This window comes from Crocodylus porosus, unplaced genomic scaffold, assembly GCF_001723895.1.
Source record: "Crocodylus porosus isolate Cpor-Errol unplaced genomic scaffold, CroPor_comp1, whole genome shotgun sequence".
Classification (NCBI taxonomy): Eukaryota; Metazoa; Chordata; order Crocodylia; family Crocodylidae; genus Crocodylus; species Crocodylus porosus.
In genome coordinates, this window is record NW_017728943.1 from 59,776,248 (window position 1) to 59,795,950 (window position 19,703).

Genomic DNA, 19,703 nt, shown 5'->3' on the forward strand with positions numbered 1-19,703 from the left:
GACCAGGAATAACGGTCACAAGCTGGCAGAGGGTAGGTTTAGGCTAGATATCTGGAAGCACTACTGCACGATCAGGGCGGCTAGGGTCTGGAACCAACTTCCAAGAGAGGTGGTCCTGGCTCCTACCCTGGGGGGGTTTAAGAGGAGGTTGGATGAACATCTTGCTGGGGTTGTATGACCCCAGTATTGTTTCCTGCCATGGGCAGGGGTTGGACTAGATAATCTACTCAGGTCCCTTCCGACCTAGAAACTATGAAACTTCCCACATCTGACCATGAAATCAGAGCATTTGGATCTAATGATTGTAAAGAGAATGGAAAATAAGGTATTTTTTGATAAGGATCCCCAACTTTGAAATAGGGCTGTCAAACAAGTGAAAAAAAAATGATAGTGATTATATTAAAAATAATTAGTTGTAATTAATCACAATTTTAATCACTGCTACAAACTCACAATACTGCACAAAACCCCTCAAAATTATGCAGAGTTATTCAGGCATTTTGTATGGTTGGGGGTGGGTGGGTGGCAGGGGGCAAGAATTTGTGAAGGTGTGGGGGGTTTGGAGCCAGGGGAGAAGGGATGCCTGCAAGGGGGTCTGGAACCTAGGGAGTGGGGAGTCCTGTGCACCCTGGCAGGATGCCCAATCTGAGCAGGGTCTTAGCAGAGCTGCCTCTGGTCTGGGGCATGCCCTGACCTGAGCACAGGCCCAGCAGCAGAGGCTGAGAGCAGCCTGTGCAGGGGGCAGCTGCCCCAGCCCTGGTCCAAGACTAGAACTTCCCTGCTTATTGGATGGGTATATTTTTATAGTTTTTGAACTATGGTCCATGGCAGTGATTCTCAATCAGGGTGCCAGAGCAAGAGCTGGGTATGAGGAGATAAATGCGGTCTCAGGCTTCTTCTGCTTGGCTGCTGCCTGGCCCATCTGCAGGGAGGCAAGTGCTGTAATAAATTAGTTTGTGAAATGGGGTGCTGCTCAGTTCACAAAGGTTATGAAAGTATGGCTGGAGTCAAAGGAGGGGTGCCTCAAGTCTCAGAAATCTGTGAACCATTGATCTAAGAATGGACAGGATTACATGGAAACCTTTTCTGGTGGTCCTCAGAAGGGAATATTTACAAACCTAGCTGTGGGAGAAGACATACTGAGAAGGGAGCTGCTATGAGTTCCTAGTCCTGTTGAAATCCATTATTGTGGGCAGAACTCACCCATAGCCTTGAAGAGGGTATGTCTTTTACCAAGTAGTCCACAGAAGCTGTCTTCATTCTTGATTTTTTTTTTTTTTTTTTTTTTTTTCCCTAATAAGATTTAATATTTCCAATATTGTGTTCCCATTGCTAGGGTAGCTCTGTAGTGTCAGAAGTCCTAGAGATTTCATAGATTTCATAGACATTAGGGCTGGAAGGGACCTCGGAAGATCATTGAGTCCAGCCCCCTGCGCGAAGGGCAGAAAGTCAGCTGGGATCATAAGATCCCAGCAAGATAAGCATCCAATTTGCTCTTGAAGGTGTTCAATGTAGGTGCTTGAACCACCTCTGATAGCAGGTTATTCCAGACCTTGGGGGCTCGGACAATAAAGAAATTCTTCCTTACGTCCAGCCTGAAACAGTCTCGCAGTAGTTTATGACCGTTCGACCTCATCGTCCCTTGGGGCGCTCTGGTGAACAAACATTCCCCCAGATCCTGGTGGTCACCCCTGGTAAACTTATAGGTGGCCATCAGATGCTTAAAGGATTTGTGGAAACACATCTGGAAAAGATGGACTGAAAAATCACTGATTTGTAATGTAGTCTGTTCCTTGGGCAGGATTCTTTTCTTTTGAAGCCATGTGAAAGCCCTCAGCACTGATCAGGATCAGGGCTGTAGATTATTACTTTCAGCAACTGAAGTTATTTAAAAAAATGCTACTGCATGAATGGGTATTGTTGATTATAACATAGAAGTGACAGGTAAAATAAGTTTGTATATGCGGTGAATTTAAGGAGTCGAGTTAGATAAAACTTGCTTTTATATTTTCCTCCTTCTGTCTTGATGACCCTTAAAGGAATGGTTTAGCTGCTTAAGCAAATGAGAGAGCTCATCTTCCACCTTAAGTACCTATAGGTACAACTCTGTGACTTGGTAGTTGGCATTTGAACATATGAATTCATTTGGTTATTGAATTATTAATGATTGATTATACTTTTCTTTCAGGTTGTCACACAGCATTTTGTTTCTGCATGACAGCTATCGCAACACTGCACACCATCTAAAAGAGAATGATAGGTCCCACCACCTAAGCTGGAGGTAAGCTTCTGAAGAGAAGGGGTTTGTGAACAAGATTTTGCGCATACCTTTCAGAAACACGTGTGGCTCTAAATTTTCTGTGGAGAGCGAGTCATATGCTCAATTTCTACTCAAAGCTGCAGTAAATGGAATTTGTTGGATGGTCTCTCAACAAGAATTATCTCTCAGAGCTACTTGCAGCTGCTCCTGGAGTAGAAAGTAACATTTACTATCCTGGTCCTCCCCCAGGATGAGGGGGAAGGGTTTTCCCGTTTAATCTATTTTTATAAATAAATCGTATGGATTTTCTGTGGCCTCGAAGATTTTTTTTATATAGCAATACTTTTATTATTCGTAACATTGTAAGGAACTGTTACTGCTTAACTCTCTCTTGGACACTTGGCTGCACATGTTTATTGTGTTCCTAATATGTCTCCTAATTAATGGCTATCCAGAATAGTCACCTCAAAAAGCTTTAAGAAAAGAATGAAAACACAAGATGAAACACAGGCTAATGCTGTTTATTAAGTACAGATGCATACCATTTTTTTTTTCTCCTCACCTGGTAAAGGTATCTCGTTGTGGCAGGGGTGTAGGACATAGGCAGACATATTGGTCTGAGGACCAATGTCTGAGGACATAGGCAGACAAGGTTCTTTGTGTAAATCTGATATCTTTTATTAGAGCAACTCAAATAGCTGGAAAAATTCCTATGCAGCTGCTTCCTCAGCCTGATGGAGGGTATTTAAACCCAAAAGCTTGCTAAGAAGAAGTTTTACAACTATTTGAGTTGGTCTAATAAAAGATATCAGATTTACCCAAAGAACCTTGTCTGCCTGTTTGTGGTAGATCCCACTTCTCTTCTCCTCACTTTGTGTCTTATAGAAACCTCCACTCACAATTCCATAGCTATTCTGGAAGGGGCGTAAAACAAACTTACTTTCTCTAAAAGTAGATGGTGGTCGATATGAAATATCATATGGTGTTTTTTTATTGTTCCTTGGATGTTTTGTATAGCAGTGATTTTTTTTGATTCCCCCCCCCCCAACCTTTTTATGGACCCTGAAAAATTTTAATGGAGTTGTGGATCCCTTTGAATTGTAAATGTGGGTATTAACATACTTTTGATTATTCATGGTAATCTTTCACAGACCCCTTAGATATGGTTAGCAGACTTCCAGGGGTCTGCAGATCACAGGTTGAAAACCACTGCTGTATAGGCTTTATCTTTAGAATTTTAAATGGAAGTTTCTTAAGTGTGCCTGAAGGCTGACTATTTGTTGTTTGAAATAAATTGTCCAGCTACAGAAATCTGGTAGAGTAAATTGTGAGATTATCTGGAGCAACATAAATATATGGGGGAAGAAGGGGTATATCTGGGGTAATTCATAGCCATTAAATGCCATAATTGAAAATGTAAGTGCCAATAGCAGCTGATGAAAGGTTTTGCAGTAAAAATGAACAAAACTGCCTGTATGCTAGTACATGCCCACATCATCTTATTACCCTATGCCACATGTTTCTGGCACATTTCATGCTACAGTTAGTAGAAGCATGCTAAACAGTCCATATTCAATTCAGATTCAGCCTGAATTGGGGACAGTGATTCGATTAGTTGATTCAGATCACTGTCCCCGATTCGATTCAGCTGAATCTGAATCTGAAGATTCAGTGCTGATTCAGAGAACCAACGATTCAGCCATGGACACAGCTAAATGTTTTTTCTACATACCTTGAGGTACCAGGCACAGCTTATGAATGCTAAGATGCTGGGGCAGTTGGAGCAACAGGAGCGCGGGGGTACCCCCCATATGCTTAGTGGCAAACCCGGAAATGGACCGGAAGTACTTCTGGTCCACTTCCGGGTCTGCCAGGGAGCATGTGGGGGGGCTTCCCCATGCCTCCTTGGCTCAGCGGTTGGCTGCAGGGGGACCTTGGGTGCCCTCCCAGACCCAGGAGGCACCAGTCTCCGAGCCAGGAGTGTGGGGTGGTTCCCCAGCATGCTCCTCAGTGGACCTGAAGTGCTTCTGGTCCACTTCCATGTCTGCGGCTGAGTGTGCTGGGGAGCCCCCCATGCTCCTGTTCATGAACATCTCATTGTTCATGAGCCACCCAGTACCCTGAGGTATGTAGGAAAAATGCTTATACCTGTGTCTATGTCCGAGTCTCCAAATCTTTCCAAATCAGTTCGGAGGGCTACAATTTCATTTGGAGAGATTAAAAGGTCTCCTGATTTGATTTGGATTCAGAGATTCAGTCACCAAATTGGGCTGAATCAAATTCAGGACGAAAGCTTTGCACAGCCCTAACAGTTAGGTGCCTGCAGCTGCTATAACCTTTATTTGATATTTATTTACAGCTACTGGCACAGAAATTAGAATTTCTGTTACCCCTTGAGCATTTGGAAAAAATAATTTTGGACAGTTTTTAATTTGTCTTGGTAATTACTGAAACTTCATATGGAAGATGAATACTTGAATCCCCAATTATGGGCATGGTTAGTAGTCGCTTTTGGATTTGCTGTTGTATTAACAAGCATTAGTCTTGTATATTTGTCACTGATTATAATGTTGGGCCTTCATCCCTTGAGCAGATTTGCAGTTCTTCGTTCCACATCTCCCTGAAGATAACATGGAATAATTGCCCTGATGCTTGTCTGATGCATTTGGAGACTTTTTTTTGTTTTTGTTAATTTGAATCAGAATTAAACTCTACTTTATTTGTGTGTACTTTACCCCACATCGCAACTTCCCATACCTACTTTGTGGAAGCACATTGTCCTGTCTTGCCTTATGAGACCTCCTGGAGGCATCTGTGATATGCACTTGTTTGAGAGTTCAGAATTATCAAATGTATCTGTTTCTGAAGAACAGAGTTGGGAACACTAGAAATGAGATTTAACCAGAATACTTAACTTCTGAGTCGTACCTGTACTTGTGCACATTGTATTTGGCCAGCTAAAACCAAGTACGACGTTTGTTAGTTTGTTTGTTTGTTTGTTTTTAATCAAAATCAGAAAACTGTAAAAACAGGATAATTGGAAGAGATGAAACACTCAAACTGCTATGGAGAGCCCAACGGCTGCAACTTTACATATGATTGTCTTTCACACTGCAAGACTTGTTATTGCATCAAAGGATATGCTAAAGGTTATGTAGAAAGCAGTCACTCACCTTACTTTCTGTTCCTCCTTAGGTGTCTGGCATACTGAACCTATTGTTCTGTTTAAGACTTGTGCTTTGGTCCTTTTATGAAGATGTGAAGCAACATCAATCTGAAATTGGAATTACAAACAGACTGGAGAGAATTTAGTCTTTGTAATGTAAATGGACAAGCTGAATAATAAGTAGCTCTAGCGATTTTTTTTTTCTTAGAACATCTCAGGGTTTAAAGCGGTTTTAATGGTTTTCATACCTGTAAGGTCAGGGCAAATGTAACCAAAATGGGGGACCAGCAGTTGTACAAAACTAACCACACTGCCAACAGCAATGATAACTTGTACTATCAACACCACCAGGTAAACTCTGTCCCTGCTTTAAACCACAGCTACGGAACATCAATCATGGATGCTTCTCAGGCTTCCCCCCTCTCTCCACAGTATCCCCAGGATTCAAGGGACAGTATAGCTTTGACTCTAGGTTCAAAAAGCCTTGGGTCACTGGATTCATCCCGACCAACCAGTTGGACACATTCTGGCTCAGGAAACCATGTTGCAGTAAGGAACAATCTAAACAGTCAGAATGCAATGTGGAGCCCTCTTGGGCAGGGTGAATCAGCTGATGGATACCAGTATCCGTACTCTCCAGCTAATGAAGTTCGATCACAGAAAATCACGAGTGGGGTTTTACATAAACTAGACTCCTTTACGCAAGTATTTGCTAACCAAAACTTAAGAATTCAAGTCAACAACATGACTCAGGTCTTGCACGCTCAGTCTTCAGTGATGGATAACGTCAATGACAGCGCATTGAGACAACTGCTGTCTCAAAAGTCTAGCATTGAGCAACAGCCTGCAACTTCCACTGTGCAAAGATACCAACAAGTGCCACAGCAAGTACATCAGAGTTTTGCAAGCCCACAGCAAAAACAACAAATGCAAGTCATGCAGCACCCACAGCAGTTGTATTATGACTACCAGCAACACCTCTCCCAAATGCAAATGCATTCTGCAGTTCAGCCAGGCCAGCCGCATGTGCAACAATTGCAGTCTCAGCAGCTGTTACCACAACATTTACAGCATTTACAGCAGAGCCAATATTACCTGCAGCAGCAGCAGCAGCAGCCACAGCAGGGACAGCAGCGGTTTTCAATACAAGAAATGCAGCAGAGGCAGTGTCCAATGCAAATAGCACAGTATTATCAAACGCAACCTGCTATGCAGCAGTTGCAGCCGCAGCAGCAGATGGACTTACAGCTGCCTTATCACAGGGATCCTGACCCAAAGACTCTGCATGAAGCGCACCAGTATTCCCAGGATCAGTCTCATCCTGTACAGCTTATACAGTTGGGAGCAGTGCCTCAGTATTGCTACCAAGATCCACAGCAGCAGTATAGGCATTTGTATTCACAGAGCTTACTACAACAACAGGAGCAGCAACAAGAAGACGACACGAGTCAGGAAAAGCAGTATCAAAATGACAACAGGTCTCAAGCTCTGATGAACTCCCATATTAGCCTCTCGGCACCAGAGGCAATGGAGGATCCCACAGAGCAGGAAATTAATTCAGTCAGTAATACTCTTCCTCATCGAACTCTGTTACCACCATCAGGTGGCCATCTAAATAGCAAAGGGGCTCCGCAAGAGTCTCCCACTGCCATTTGGCCTCAGGTATGTAATGTTTTAGATTTCCATTCACAGGGCTCTGTTCCATTCGCTGTACACAAGCAAAATAGTAACAGGAGATGGCTAGGGCACAAGCATAGTGGGACTTGTTTCCAGAAATTCCTGAAATCTCTCTTGCTTTGATCTGTGTTGGCTCTAGCCTGGGTTGTTAGTGACAGGTGTCTGTGACCTCAATAATAATAATAATTAAAAACAAATCAGCAATTTTGGTCCAGTTTCTAATGGACATATACTCCCACTACAGAAAAAATACTGCCACCTTTGGCATGAATTTTCCATCTTCCTGGCAACCTCCTTAAAAATTCCAGGGATTGAACGGATGTGAAGACCCAACTACCCCTAGGCACCAAACAGTTATCCCTTTAGATCAGAACTCAGTGGTATATTAGCAGGTTTGTATATGGGAAGCTGGTACTAGCAGTGCTCAGAGGCATATATATCCATTTTCTGGGTAGATATAGAGTTACATACTTACTCTAGGAGTATCAGGTCAGGACCTTCACCAAATTCAGATGAAAAATGTAATTTTTTTTAATAATGATAATAGTAATAATCCGTGAAAATTCTTCTATACGTTAGTATAACTTGAACAATATTTTTCTTTTCTTTTTTCCCCTGTGATAGCAGATGCAACTGTCAGATGGCAGACTGCAACCACTGTCCCCTGAGCAAAGGTATCATGAGTTTGGTATAGAGTTGTTAGTTGGGAAAGTTGCTTTATGGTTAAAGATAAATTAGTCTGGCAAATAAAATAAGGGCTGTTGGTCCTGGAAACTATTCTGTGATACCATGAAAGTGTTATACACTGTGGATATAAAATTGTGCAGTTTATGGCAACAAAATTAATTTATTTTGGAGCACTGTATTTTAAAAAAATGAGTGAAAACAAGGGAGTTTTCACATATGCAGGGGATGCATGTTTAGATTTCCAACTGTGGCAGGAAAAAAATGTTCAGAATCCTGGGGGGATGGGGTGTTAGTTTTTTTGTTCTCAAGGTCTGTCTGTACCATGGTAAGATCCATCTTCCACCAAACTTGTTTGCCACATGTAGGGGCACCCATGTTGTAATGCTTTTTTAGTGCTAGCACAGATGGGGAAACATGGGTCTTGAAGAAACATATGTCTTGTCCTAGGCCAGGATTCTCAGGCTTTTCTATATAGTGGGCCATATATTAAAAATAGATTCTGGGTCTTGTTTGCCACCTGTTCTCCCATCCAGTTTGGAACTTGCTCAGATTGATTTTTTTTTGAGCCTGTATGTATTTGAATACATATCCAGGGTACTATAATTAGCTCCTGATAGAAGAGCTTTATGATCTTTTACAGTGGCTCTGAGCCAAGGTACTGTAGCCCTGGGGTGCCCTGAGATCTTTTTAAGGATTTTGCAGGGTGCCACACAATATTAGCACCGTTCTGTGTACAAACAGCTGCAGATGATTCATAAGACAAACCCAGAGAGATTAATTAGGAACCCATGGTGTCAAAAATATTTTGGATCTGTTGTGGTCTTTCTGAGAGTTCTTTGCATCCAAATAATTGCTCTTAATATTCTTCTGTAATTAAGCAATCTGTGAAAGCTGAGATCTGGCATTTTCCAAGGGGTGCCTTGAGTCTAAAGGTGCCTCTAAGACTAAAAAGATTGAGAACTACTGATATATTGTAATTGCATTACACTGGTAAATAGCTTTGAAATTCTCAGATTAAAGACCTTCTGTGTAATGAAACATGCCCGATGTCTGGGAAACTGATTTATCCTTTTTGCCTTCTTTTTCAAAAATAGTGACCAGAACAGAGGATTGTTTCCTGAGAAAGCCAGTACAAAGAACAAGCTAACATGTTCAATATGTTTGAAGGAATTTAAGAGTTTACCAGCCCTAAATGGTCACATGAGGTCACATGGGGGAGTAAGAGCATCTCCGAGCTTTAAACAGGTAAGGAGGTTGTTACACTTCAGTATTTTCCTCTCCATTTCTTTCATGTTGGTGTTTGCCGCTTGCTTTGCTTTGCTGTCAAAAGAGTGGGTTTGCCCCAGTTTCTTAATTTTTTTTTAAGTCTACAGCAGTAAAGGTATATATAGTTATGGTTATATATAGACCAAAAATCCTTCCTTGTTTAAAGGTGACCGGAAAAGAAGAGAATATGTTTACGCCATTTTTAGTTCTAATGTATAAAAAGCCCTGCTAGTTTGAGTTTTTTAAACTATTAGCTGCATTAGAAATATCAGAATGTCAGGTCTTATTTTCCATTGTACCAGTTGGATAACTTAATACATGTTATTGTAAACATTCCAGGCCTTAACTGAATAAACAGGAGTGTTGAATTTTTAGCACGTTTTGCCCAAATGTTTTTTAGTTATGCAGGTATAACGAGAGGCAAATCAACCTTGAATATTAGTTGCTCTGAATACAAAGTAACTTTCCTCTTAATCAGGTTGTTGTATTCTCTTAGTATGGCTAATGGAATAATCCTTCTAGTTCTTTAGGTTTCCATAGTCTCCCAAATTACATAAGATCTGAATAAAGAACTAATGTATATGTAATATATATTTTAATGAGAGAGAGATCTCTATATTTATGTATTGGAGGAAAACAGTTTTTACCTCCTTGGTGTATCAGAGAGAGGCAATAAAAAGGGCACATGGCTAATTTGTCCCTTTGCAGCTGATCTTTAAAACAAGTGTTATATGAGTGTTCATATCTGAGGCCCAATTTTGTGTAAACTCATAATTCTTTAGCTGCTAATAGTCAGGAAGGACATGTGACCTGGGAAGCAGTGCCATGGTTTGTTCGCATCAGGTCTGCTTTATTCCAGGGCACAGCAAACACTTCCATCCTTCTCCTGTAGTCAGTAAATCTGGCAGACCCCTATTTGACTGAGGCTGAAAGCCTTTAATTGTCTGTGCAGGAGGAAAGCGAGAAACCACTACAGCAGCAACCGCCTAAAGAGGTGGATAGCCTCGCGCCCATCGTCATGCCTGTTTCTGTCCCTGTAAAGCTTCTGTCGCCTGAGCCCAGCACGCAGCCCACTACCAACAGCACCACAGTCAAAGACAAGCCTGCCAACTCTGTATCAGATGATGAGATGCCAGTTCTCGTGAAGATGACTTACTCTCCGCCGTGCAGTCCAAAAGTGGCCAATCCCTGCTCATCTTCTGTGAGTGCTGCCCTTCCTGCCACTATTTGTGCTGTGGTGCTTATTAAATCCCTTTGCTTTTAGTTCAGTTCTTTTTTAAATATCTATATTCTAGGGTATTTTAATAAATCTTACCCTAGTGCATCACAGAACTATATATACCTATAGTATACAGTTAATAATTAGTCTTCAGTCAGTCATGGAAATAGTAATTTCATCCTTTCTGGAACATTAATGCTCAGAAATAAACCATTTGAAATCTGAGCACAATACTTTCCTATGCTACTAAAACAAAGGGATTTATTCTATTTCATTGTTTTTCCTTCTTGTGCTGCTTTTCTTTTTATGTTGTTGCTTGAATGCAGCAGTTTAATTTTCTTTCTATTTGAGTAAAATATATTTGTATTTCTTATCTGCTTTAGATAAAATAAAACTGTACAATAGGAACTAGAGTTATATACTCTAATAAGCAACTCTGCAGAGTTTGTCTGGTCACTGAGATTCACAATGGGATTATTTTTTCCTTATACATATATGTGAGCTGCATGTTAAAACACCAGGAATTCTTAAACCTCAAAGGAAAAGTGGTAGTGGTTAATGCTTTAGTTTAACACAGAAACTTGAAATTGCTGTACAGTGTGACCTCAAGGGCACTTTCAGATTTAAAGTTTGTTCTATCTCCCAGCTATATAGATGGTCAAGTAAAAGATGCCTCACCTCCCAAACCTTGCTACTCTCATATTCCTGCACCTTCACAGTTATAACAACATTATTTCATGATGGTGATTTAGCATGTTAGAAATAAGTAAAGACAAAAAGACATCAGTGGGAATCAAGCATACTCTCAAATGTTTTATTGAATGTGAAGGGCTTAGCAAATAATTTAGTTTGCTATATTTTTAATTGTAGCAATGGTAGAAATGGCTCTCTCTTTATTCCCATTGAAGTTGCAGTTTAACTCCAAAGAGTATAAAGAGGAAAATATATTAGGAAATGTGAATAGTAAATACTACTGAAGCAATTCTACCTTATTTACTCAAATCCAAGATGAAATGTTGTTCCCCTCGTTGCGGGGGAGGAAGTGGGATCATCTTGGGTTCAAATACAAGGCCTTGAAGGGGCTGTCTGGCTGGGGTGGCTCATGCAGTGGGTGGAGTGGGGCATGTGGTGGGGCAAGACTGTAGTGTGGGGGGGTGGGGGAGAGGAAGCAAGGAGGAGATCACATGATGGGCAGCTCTAGGGGTGATTATGTGGGGGTGGGAAGGGTGGCATGTGGAGTGTGGCACACAGGAGAGACTACACCAGCCAAAGGGGAGCTGCTCTGTCTCTGATCCCAACTTGGGCCAGGGGCTAAAGTGTTTGCTGCTACCGGGCTGGGGCTGGAGCTGCTGTGTGCATGGTCCCGTAGGCCAGAACTGAAAGCAGACCCGCTGCAAGTAACTGGGAGGAAGGAACAAGCAGCAGAGGAGGCGGGGGGTGGGAGGGGGTATAAGTACTGTGGGAGCAAGCGGTGCAGGGGGCAGGAGGGGCAGGGGCTAGGGGTACTCTGCCCTGTCCCCTTGCTGCTGCTTTCCCTGTCACTTGTTCTTCTGCCATTGCTTTCCCCCCTGCAGTGGTGGAGGGGATGAAATGAAGGCAATTAAAGTGACTCCAATGATGAGATCCTATACATGGAAAATTACAATTTGTTAAGATTTTTCATGTATAAAATCTAATTATTAGGGGGCTATTTTATATTTGAAGTTGTGCTGGATCCTGGTTAGTATGGTAATTGGGCATCTTTGAGGACAGAAGTTGGAATAGAATCTGGATCTAAGTCTAAGAAAGATCATTTAGACATCTAACTGGCCAGTGGTAGATTCAGTCAGCCAGTATATGCATATGGTCCTGTCTCTTGCACAAGCAAATTATGCATGTACAGTTGGGCACACAGAATTTATACCAGCACCCCAGGCAATTCTACAAGCAACACTAGTGGTAGCATATCCAAGTGCTAGGGAGTGGTTGTCCAATGCTTTGGGAAGGAAATTGTCCCAGTAAGTGATTGCATAAACAGATTTTTGTTAATTTTAAAGAACAGTAGCTGATTTGCTTTAATCATGTCTCTTGTGGTTTGCAAGACCAGGATTTATAGAAATCATTTAAAAATACATATAAATACCAAATGAAACTAAAGAGCCCACAACAGCAAGGCATGGTTGGAGGGATGCCCATTATCTCATTCACTTGTGTCCCAGCAGTTAGACATGTGGTGTTTTTTTGGGATACGTGAGAATACACCCAGTGTGCACCTGTGAATTGGACTCAAGTGCTTTAGGGAACTAGAGAGCCATTTCTGAGCTCTAGGGCCCTGAACATCAGGGACATATTTAATATTTCAGAAGTGCCATATGGTATAGCTCAGGAGTGGCCAACCTGAGGCAGGTATGCCACCAGTGACGCATGCAGATTTTGTGCGGCATGCAGCAGAGGGGAGAGGGGCACCTCTCAGGTGGAGGCCAATGAGGGACAGACAGGCAGCAGTTTACTTGCTCTTTACTTGTTTTTTTGGCTTATACTTCCAATGCATGTATTCAAGAGACTCCCTGTCCCATGCCCAAAAGTTGTACTGAATAAGGTTCACGTCCCTTCTCTGCCCTATTCAGAATAGGAACTTTGAACCTAAATTTCAGGGGCTGGGTGAATGTCCTACCTGCCAGCCTCCTAACTGTTCTAGCAGTGCCTCTCTCCATTTTCTTCTGTTGTAGCTATCCTAATTGATGTAGAAGATGAAATACTACTTTCATATACAACATGTACCTTCACCACCCCCACTGTATTAAGGGTATGTGTATTAAGTGGGGAAGCTGCTTTTCTGACCAGCATAGAAGCACCCTGGTTTGATTCCTGATCTACTGTGCAGTAGCTGTGGCATTACTATTCAAGTAGCTGAAAGAGTTAATTGCCTTAATGGTTAATTGTTTACTCCACAGGTGTTAATAATCATCTCTTTTTAATGGTCTTAATGTTCCACTAATCAAGCTAAACTGTCTTAAGGCAATTTTACAGTCTGCTAGTTGCTCCCAGTCTCTGCCTCCTGTTTCACAGCTTTGGAGACTCTCAACACCATAGATCCACTCACAAAGACCAGTCTTCAGGAGCAGCTAGTTATGTCACCTTTAGTTAAGCAAGAAAGAGAGTTAAGTGAAAATTAGACTCTGTCCCTGCTTTTTTTCATTCTGCCTTTCAAAAACAAGTTGTGTATTATATTTGGAATTGTGTTGTATGCAAGCAAATTCGTTGTGCCAGAGAAACTGTCTCTGTAGCCTTTGCATAATACTTCTTAGCTGGGATATGTGGGACCAAAATACCACTGAGTGGAACAGCCTCAACAGGAGAGAGTGAGAGAGGTTCTCTCCAGAATAACCAACACCTGTTGATCTAAACCACCAGAAAAGGTATTTGAACCCAAGTTTCCCATATTTCAGATGAAGACCATTAAAATGTTCAGGGGTAGAGCTCACTTCATAGCTTTTTCACAAAAGAACTTCAAAAGATCTTGGTTTTGTCCACTTTGGAATTAGAAAAAAATTTTGAAACCTTTTCAAAAACTTCCATAGGATGAGAAGACCATTGGCTGCTGGCTGATACTGTCTCCTTTTTGAAAAATAAAAAGGAAGAAATAGTTAATTTAACATTCTTATTCTGACTCCTGCAGTGTTTTCCACTTCCCCTTCTTTTTGTCCTCTGTGAATGTTCACAGTCATGACAGATTCTGTCACTTGTGATATTCATTGTTTTTAATGTTTTCACATAATCCTCTGCAAAAAATGTCTTTTTTTTCCCACAAAATAAAACAAACAGCCTCCTATTGGAGAGAATATAGACATGATCCAATGGAGGGAACAGGACCTCTGTACTAGAAAGCATTTCCACAAGCTGGAATGCATTAACCTAAGGGAAAAAGGGTGACAGTGTTAATGTTCCTTTAAAATAGCTTTTATTGGGTGAATATGATTCTCAAGAACCACCCAGGGTGTTAAGATATATTGTCTAAACATGCAAAGTAATAATTTACTTTTATATAATGCTGTAATGTTAACCAGATGATACAGAAATTCTGGGATAGTCTTCTCAGTTTAAGAATTTTTCTTCCCCTCCAAGTTTGTAATAAATGAAATTTAGAACCTAAGCTCTTGCAAGCAATATATTTAAAATAAGCATATCCACTGTCTTATGTTCCTTAGAACTAGTTAACCATTGGCACAGAAATCTGGATTCCTCCCTTTCAAAACTCCAGTTGTTGTCACTTTTCTCAGATTCTGGTGGTATAACGTTAAATGATTTTAATCTCCAAATACTGTAATTGCAATACACAGTGCTTGTATTTCCCCCATTGTGATTTGCTACCATTTTTCTTGCCAAGAAAGGAGGAGAGAATTAAGTACAAGATTCCTTGCAGCTGGATTACACCCAGCAGATGGGAATGTGGTGATAAGAGGGAAAGAATTTTAATTTATTACATTTTTCTTTCTCTCTTGCTCCTGAAACTGGTGCAGTTATTTCACTGAGCTTTAATGTGCACCACCCTCCCCCCTTACAGAAGTCATATAAGTGTACTGGGAAACATTTTCTATACATCTTCTAATTGCTATAGATTGTGGTAGGAGGATGGGGCAATATAATTCAGTGCAACTGAACATTACCAGCACATGCAAAGGTAGGGCTGGTGAAAATTTCCACGTTGACAGCCTTGGAGAATCAAGACGTTTCTTTAGCCACCAACAATTGGCAATGACAAAAGCACACCTGTTTTCAAGGTCAAGCCAGTTTATTTCACAGTCCTGCCTTGACCAGGAAATCATCACTTCTGAAGGTCAAAGCATAATTCAGTCTCTCTTTATCTTTCCATTCCTGATCTGCTTGCTATGAGGACCAATAAGACTACCACCTATTACCGGTTTGGTGTTTTTTCATCACCTCGGCAACCATCTGATGGCAGATTTTTCTGTTACCACTGCCTTGCAGCTCAGGGGTTGTATATAATGTAATCCAGATACATAGTTACTAAATATTGGAATGGTAAATGTTTTCATTTAGGAAGTCAACAGAAAGCCTCCTCCAAGTGCTTCAAAATTGGAAGAAAACTTCAAGCCCCTGCAGGACAAGAAAAAATATCGACATAGGCCTGAACCGCTCTTCATACCTCCTCCTTCCTTCAACTTCCCTGCATCCTACTCGGGTGCTACACTCTATCAAAGTCAACTACGCTCTCCCCGCATCCTAGGAGACCATCTGCTAGACAGGACACATGAGCTTCCTCCTTACACTCCACCTCCTATGCTTAGCCCGGTACGGCAAGGATCCGGTCTCTTCAGCAGTGTTATCACCTCGTCTCATGGTGCATCTCATCCCCAGTTGCCACTCACACCTCTGACACCCACTCCGCGGGTCTTCCTGTGTCGATCTAGTAAGTATTTTTATCTACTGTACCATTTTCTCTGAACCCAAACTTGCAGACTGTATAAAATGCTATTACAATGTGTCCTTTGTGTGGTTTTTCCTTTGGGATAATCAGCCTGGAAAAATATCATGTACATGCCTGTATGCATATGTGCACCCATTCACACACCTACTACATGCACTTGCATGCACACATGTGCTATTTTTCCTGTTCAGCAAAGTCTGTTTCAGTCAACTATGCGTCTCGCTTAGAGATCATAAGGGTGTGGTTCACACATAAAATGGACAGGGTAGTTAACTAAAAGAGAGGGCCAGATAGAAAGGTCAGAGTACATGTACTCTTTAAGAATATCATCTCTGGACTGTTTGTACAGCATAAACCAGGGATCCATACCCTGTGGCCTGAAGGTTGTATGTGGTCCACAAAGAGATTTGATCTGGCCTGCAGAGGTGCAGTCCAGCCCTGGAGATTGGCATGAAGCTGCACTGTGCCACGTATCTCCTTCCCTTTGTGGAACCTGCTGTACTACCCTGCCTGGGCTTATTTTCACTGTAGAGGGGCAGGGAATCTGAAGCAAGTCAATTTACAGGAAGCTGGATATTTGGAGGGGCAGCATTTTTGCAGCCTGCAGCAATGGCTAGATTGCCAACTCTGGCCTGTGCCAGTAAAAGGGCTGTGATGTAAAATATAGGCAACAAATTGAAGCTGGCATTATGTTATGTAGTTAAGTAGATGTATGCATTAATGTAGTCATACAAAACTCTAGCAGAGTTTAGAAGTTGGTCTAACAAAAGGCATCTCTGAACCAAGAGTGCTAGAGTTTTGCATTTCTTTTTGTCTCAGACCAGCACGGCTACCAAATACATCCCTGAAGCATTAATGTAGTATGCATATAAGTGTAGTACACCATATTTAAAGGAATGCCTTGTTGGTTACTAGAGTGGAACCTACTGAAATAGGAGGAAGATGACCTGGTTAGGGGCTCAAGGGTTATTCATGAAGTTTTTCGTGCAAGAAACATTGATAAATGAGATTGCCCCTTTGTTATGTCTTCTAGTCCTGATACCTCTTTCCTTCTTCCTGCCCTTCTATAAGATAGATGATCAAAACTTGGTATCGTCTGACTCTGTTCTACTAGAAAGTAGTCTATGGACTATTGAAGCTTTTTGTACTATTGTAACATCATTAAAACCTGATCCTAAGGCTCTCCAGAGAATAAATTTTTTGATGCTTTGCTTTGGTTTGATCTTTAGTAATTTTTGTTTCATTTCACTGATTTATTAATGCTTTAATAACAGTCACATGTTCTAAACAATACATGCTCCCAGACCCATAGAGCTTGCAATTTAAATTAAGCAAGTCACTGGACAATAGGTCAGATAAGGGAGTTTGTGGAGATTAATGATGAGAAAAAGAAAGCAGGATAGACTGATGGAAGAAATTTTTTTTTGAGGGGGGAAGGAGGAGGAGGAGGAGGTATGCTTGGCGCATGAGAATGGAAGGCCAAAGCTAACATGTATAACCAAACAAGGTCAGTCAGCAGGTGGAAAGAGAAGCCAGCAAGGGTAATTCTGTGCTGCAGTAGTTACCAGCAGGTGTAGTTACCAGCAGAAGATGTGGCTTGTCCTAGATCCAGGTAAATGGATTTAGAGCAGGAAACCTAGTGGATTTTAGAAGAAAGTGTGATGAAATGCATGCAACTAGTGTCCTAGTGGATTTTAGAAGGAAGTGTGATGAAATGCATGCAACTAGTGTCCATATTGTAATCATTACTGGGAAGGCAGAAGTAATATTTTAATAGTAGAGAATTTGAAGCATTATAAAAATGCTATACGATGTGTTTGACTGATGGGGCATGTCTTGTTGATTCTTTGTTTCAGATCAGTGAGAGCAGGATAAGCATTACTTTCAGGAAACATTTTTAAGTATGTTCTTTTACCTCTGTCAGCTGCTGCTGAAAATGCCATGCAAGTCCAGATGCAATGCACTTGAGTTTGTAAGGTAGCTGATGCTTTCAGGTCAAGTGGTCTGTGCATGCAACTAAATACATCACATATATCATTGACTTCTGTTGAACAGTAGTAGAAGGATGGCATGCAGCTGGTGCCCATAGAATATCAGCACTGATTTTGTGTGTATGAAATATTCTAACCGTAGAAAATCAACCCCTCCATTTTTATTTCAGATAGTATTGATGGAAACAATATTCCAGTGACTCCAGGGCCTGGAGAACAGACTGTTGACATAGAACCGTAAGAAAAATGTTATCAGTATATTGCCACTTTGTGTTCTTGTTCAGTCAATTCACCCTGTCTCGGAGAACATGATCTATTGTATTTATGTATCTTATGGTGCAGAAAGCTCTGACAGGCTGCTGGAGCTAACTGGGATGAGAAGAGTCAGGAAGCATGCTTATTCAGTAGTAGACCTTATGCACTAGAAAGATGTTCAACTCTACTTCCATGTCTGGTGGAGTGCTCAGGGGACAGCAGAGGCATTATCTCTTCTTGCCCTCTCTGGAAATGTATCATCCCCTATGGGATAAGGAGGCATAACTACCTGCATCCAGCCAGTTATATACAGCAGTTGCATGTGTTAGCGCTCATCCTTTTCAGTAAGGCTACTCTATCCAATCTTCCAGGGATTTGTGGCCATTACTGTTGGTTTTCCCCTTGGGTGCCCTGGTGAACAGTTGCTCACCGAGCCCTTGATGTACTCCCCTAGTGTAGCAGTAAGCTGCTACCAGGTCCCCTTGCAGCCTCCTTTTCCTCAAGATGAAGAGTTCTAGATTGACTGAATATGGGATTGTATAAAATGCTCTGACACAATTTGTACTTTATTTCGCATGATGAAAAGGTAACTTGTTTTCTTTGTCAGTTTTGTAGCCAAGAGCTTCTTAAATCTTTTTTTTTCCCTTTACAGACGAATCAATATTGGGTCACGATTCCAGGCTGATATCCCTGATTTACAAGATGGATCATTAATAGAGAAAGACATGCACAAGGCAACTTTAGTTTGGAAGCCATGGCCAGAACTGGAAAATAAAGGCTTCCAACAAAAAGGTACTATATTTTGATGACTGAAATCTTTATTCAGATCACTCTCTCTGAGGGGGAGAAGGGGGACATCCCCCCTTTTTTTATTTGCATATTATATTTAACTTGAAAAGGTTACAAATATTTTAACATTTGATTCATTTTAATTGATACATTTGAGAAATAGAAAAGTTCAGTGTGTGTTTCAGTTGCCTTAATTTGGAATGAGAACCTTCTATTCTGTATTTGGAACTGGGTTTATCAAATCCTAAATTCTGGCTATCAGGGTAATGTAACAATATTTAACAGTATTGTTTTTATTTGTTTCTGACAGTGGACACCCTCTTAAATATGTGTTGTTCAAGTGTGTTACCTGGTGGAGGAACTAATTCAGAGTATGCTTTACACTCTCTCTTTGAGGCCAAAGGAGATGTTATGGTAAGAAAAGAAGCTGAAGAAATAAATTTGTTTTCTTTTTAATCTCTATAATTTGGGAATCAAGTTCTATCAAATGGATTTAGATTTTGCAATAGGTAAAAATGCTTTTTGATTGTACAATAGTGATAGCATAAATAGGGGCCGTATGTTCTGGAAATGGTCCCTTCCTTTCTTTGCTAATAGATAAACGTTTTAAGTTAGTGCTCTTTTAGAGGGTTTCTGTACTACTTGTTGCCCATTGTTGTCATGTAGGTAGGGCACTTAGTGAATGCAGTAGTTTGGAGGTGGTAGTGCCCTGTTGTGACCACTGCGATGCAGACAAATAGAGTAAGTCACGCTCCAAACTGAGTATAATATAATTTATTATCTGTGTGCACAGCCAGATAATTTCAAGCCATTTGAAAGTGTTATGGGATATGTTTGTGCTTTGGGGGACTGGTGGGATTCCCCCACTCCCAAATAATATCCTCTATCCCCAAACAATACCTCACTCTTGCCAGCATTATTGGATTGCATGACTGAATTCTTACAGCAGATGCAGCCCAACTGGG

General features: G+C 41.2%; 1 protein-coding gene across 4 annotated transcripts in view; it reads left to right on the top strand.

The window, feature by feature from the left end:
* TRERF1 (transcriptional regulating factor 1) overlaps window positions 1–19,703 on the top strand; it is a 134,426-nt gene that overhangs the window by 98,026 nt on the left and 16,697 nt on the right. For 2 of the 4 annotated variants that reach the window (XM_019549424.1, XM_019549421.1), the window contains exons 3-11: window positions 2,189–2,281; window positions 5,456–7,088; window positions 7,728–7,777; window positions 8,885–9,035; window positions 10,009–10,257; window positions 15,316–15,685; window positions 17,865–17,931; window positions 18,602–18,741; window positions 19,049–19,152. In XM_019549424.1, coding sequence (XP_019404969.1) covers window positions 5,703–7,088; window positions 7,728–7,777; window positions 8,885–9,035; window positions 10,009–10,257; window positions 15,316–15,685; window positions 17,865–17,931; window positions 18,602–18,741; window positions 19,049–19,152 — 2,517 coding nt within the window. In that variant the 5' untranslated portion in view covers window positions 2,189–2,281; window positions 5,456–5,702. The remainder of the gene's footprint in view (window positions 1–2,188; window positions 2,282–5,455; window positions 7,089–7,727; window positions 7,778–8,884; window positions 9,036–10,008; window positions 10,258–15,315; window positions 15,686–17,864; window positions 17,932–18,601; window positions 18,742–19,048; window positions 19,153–19,703) is intronic. The other 2 variants (XM_019549423.1, XM_019549422.1) reach the window with 2 other exon arrangements.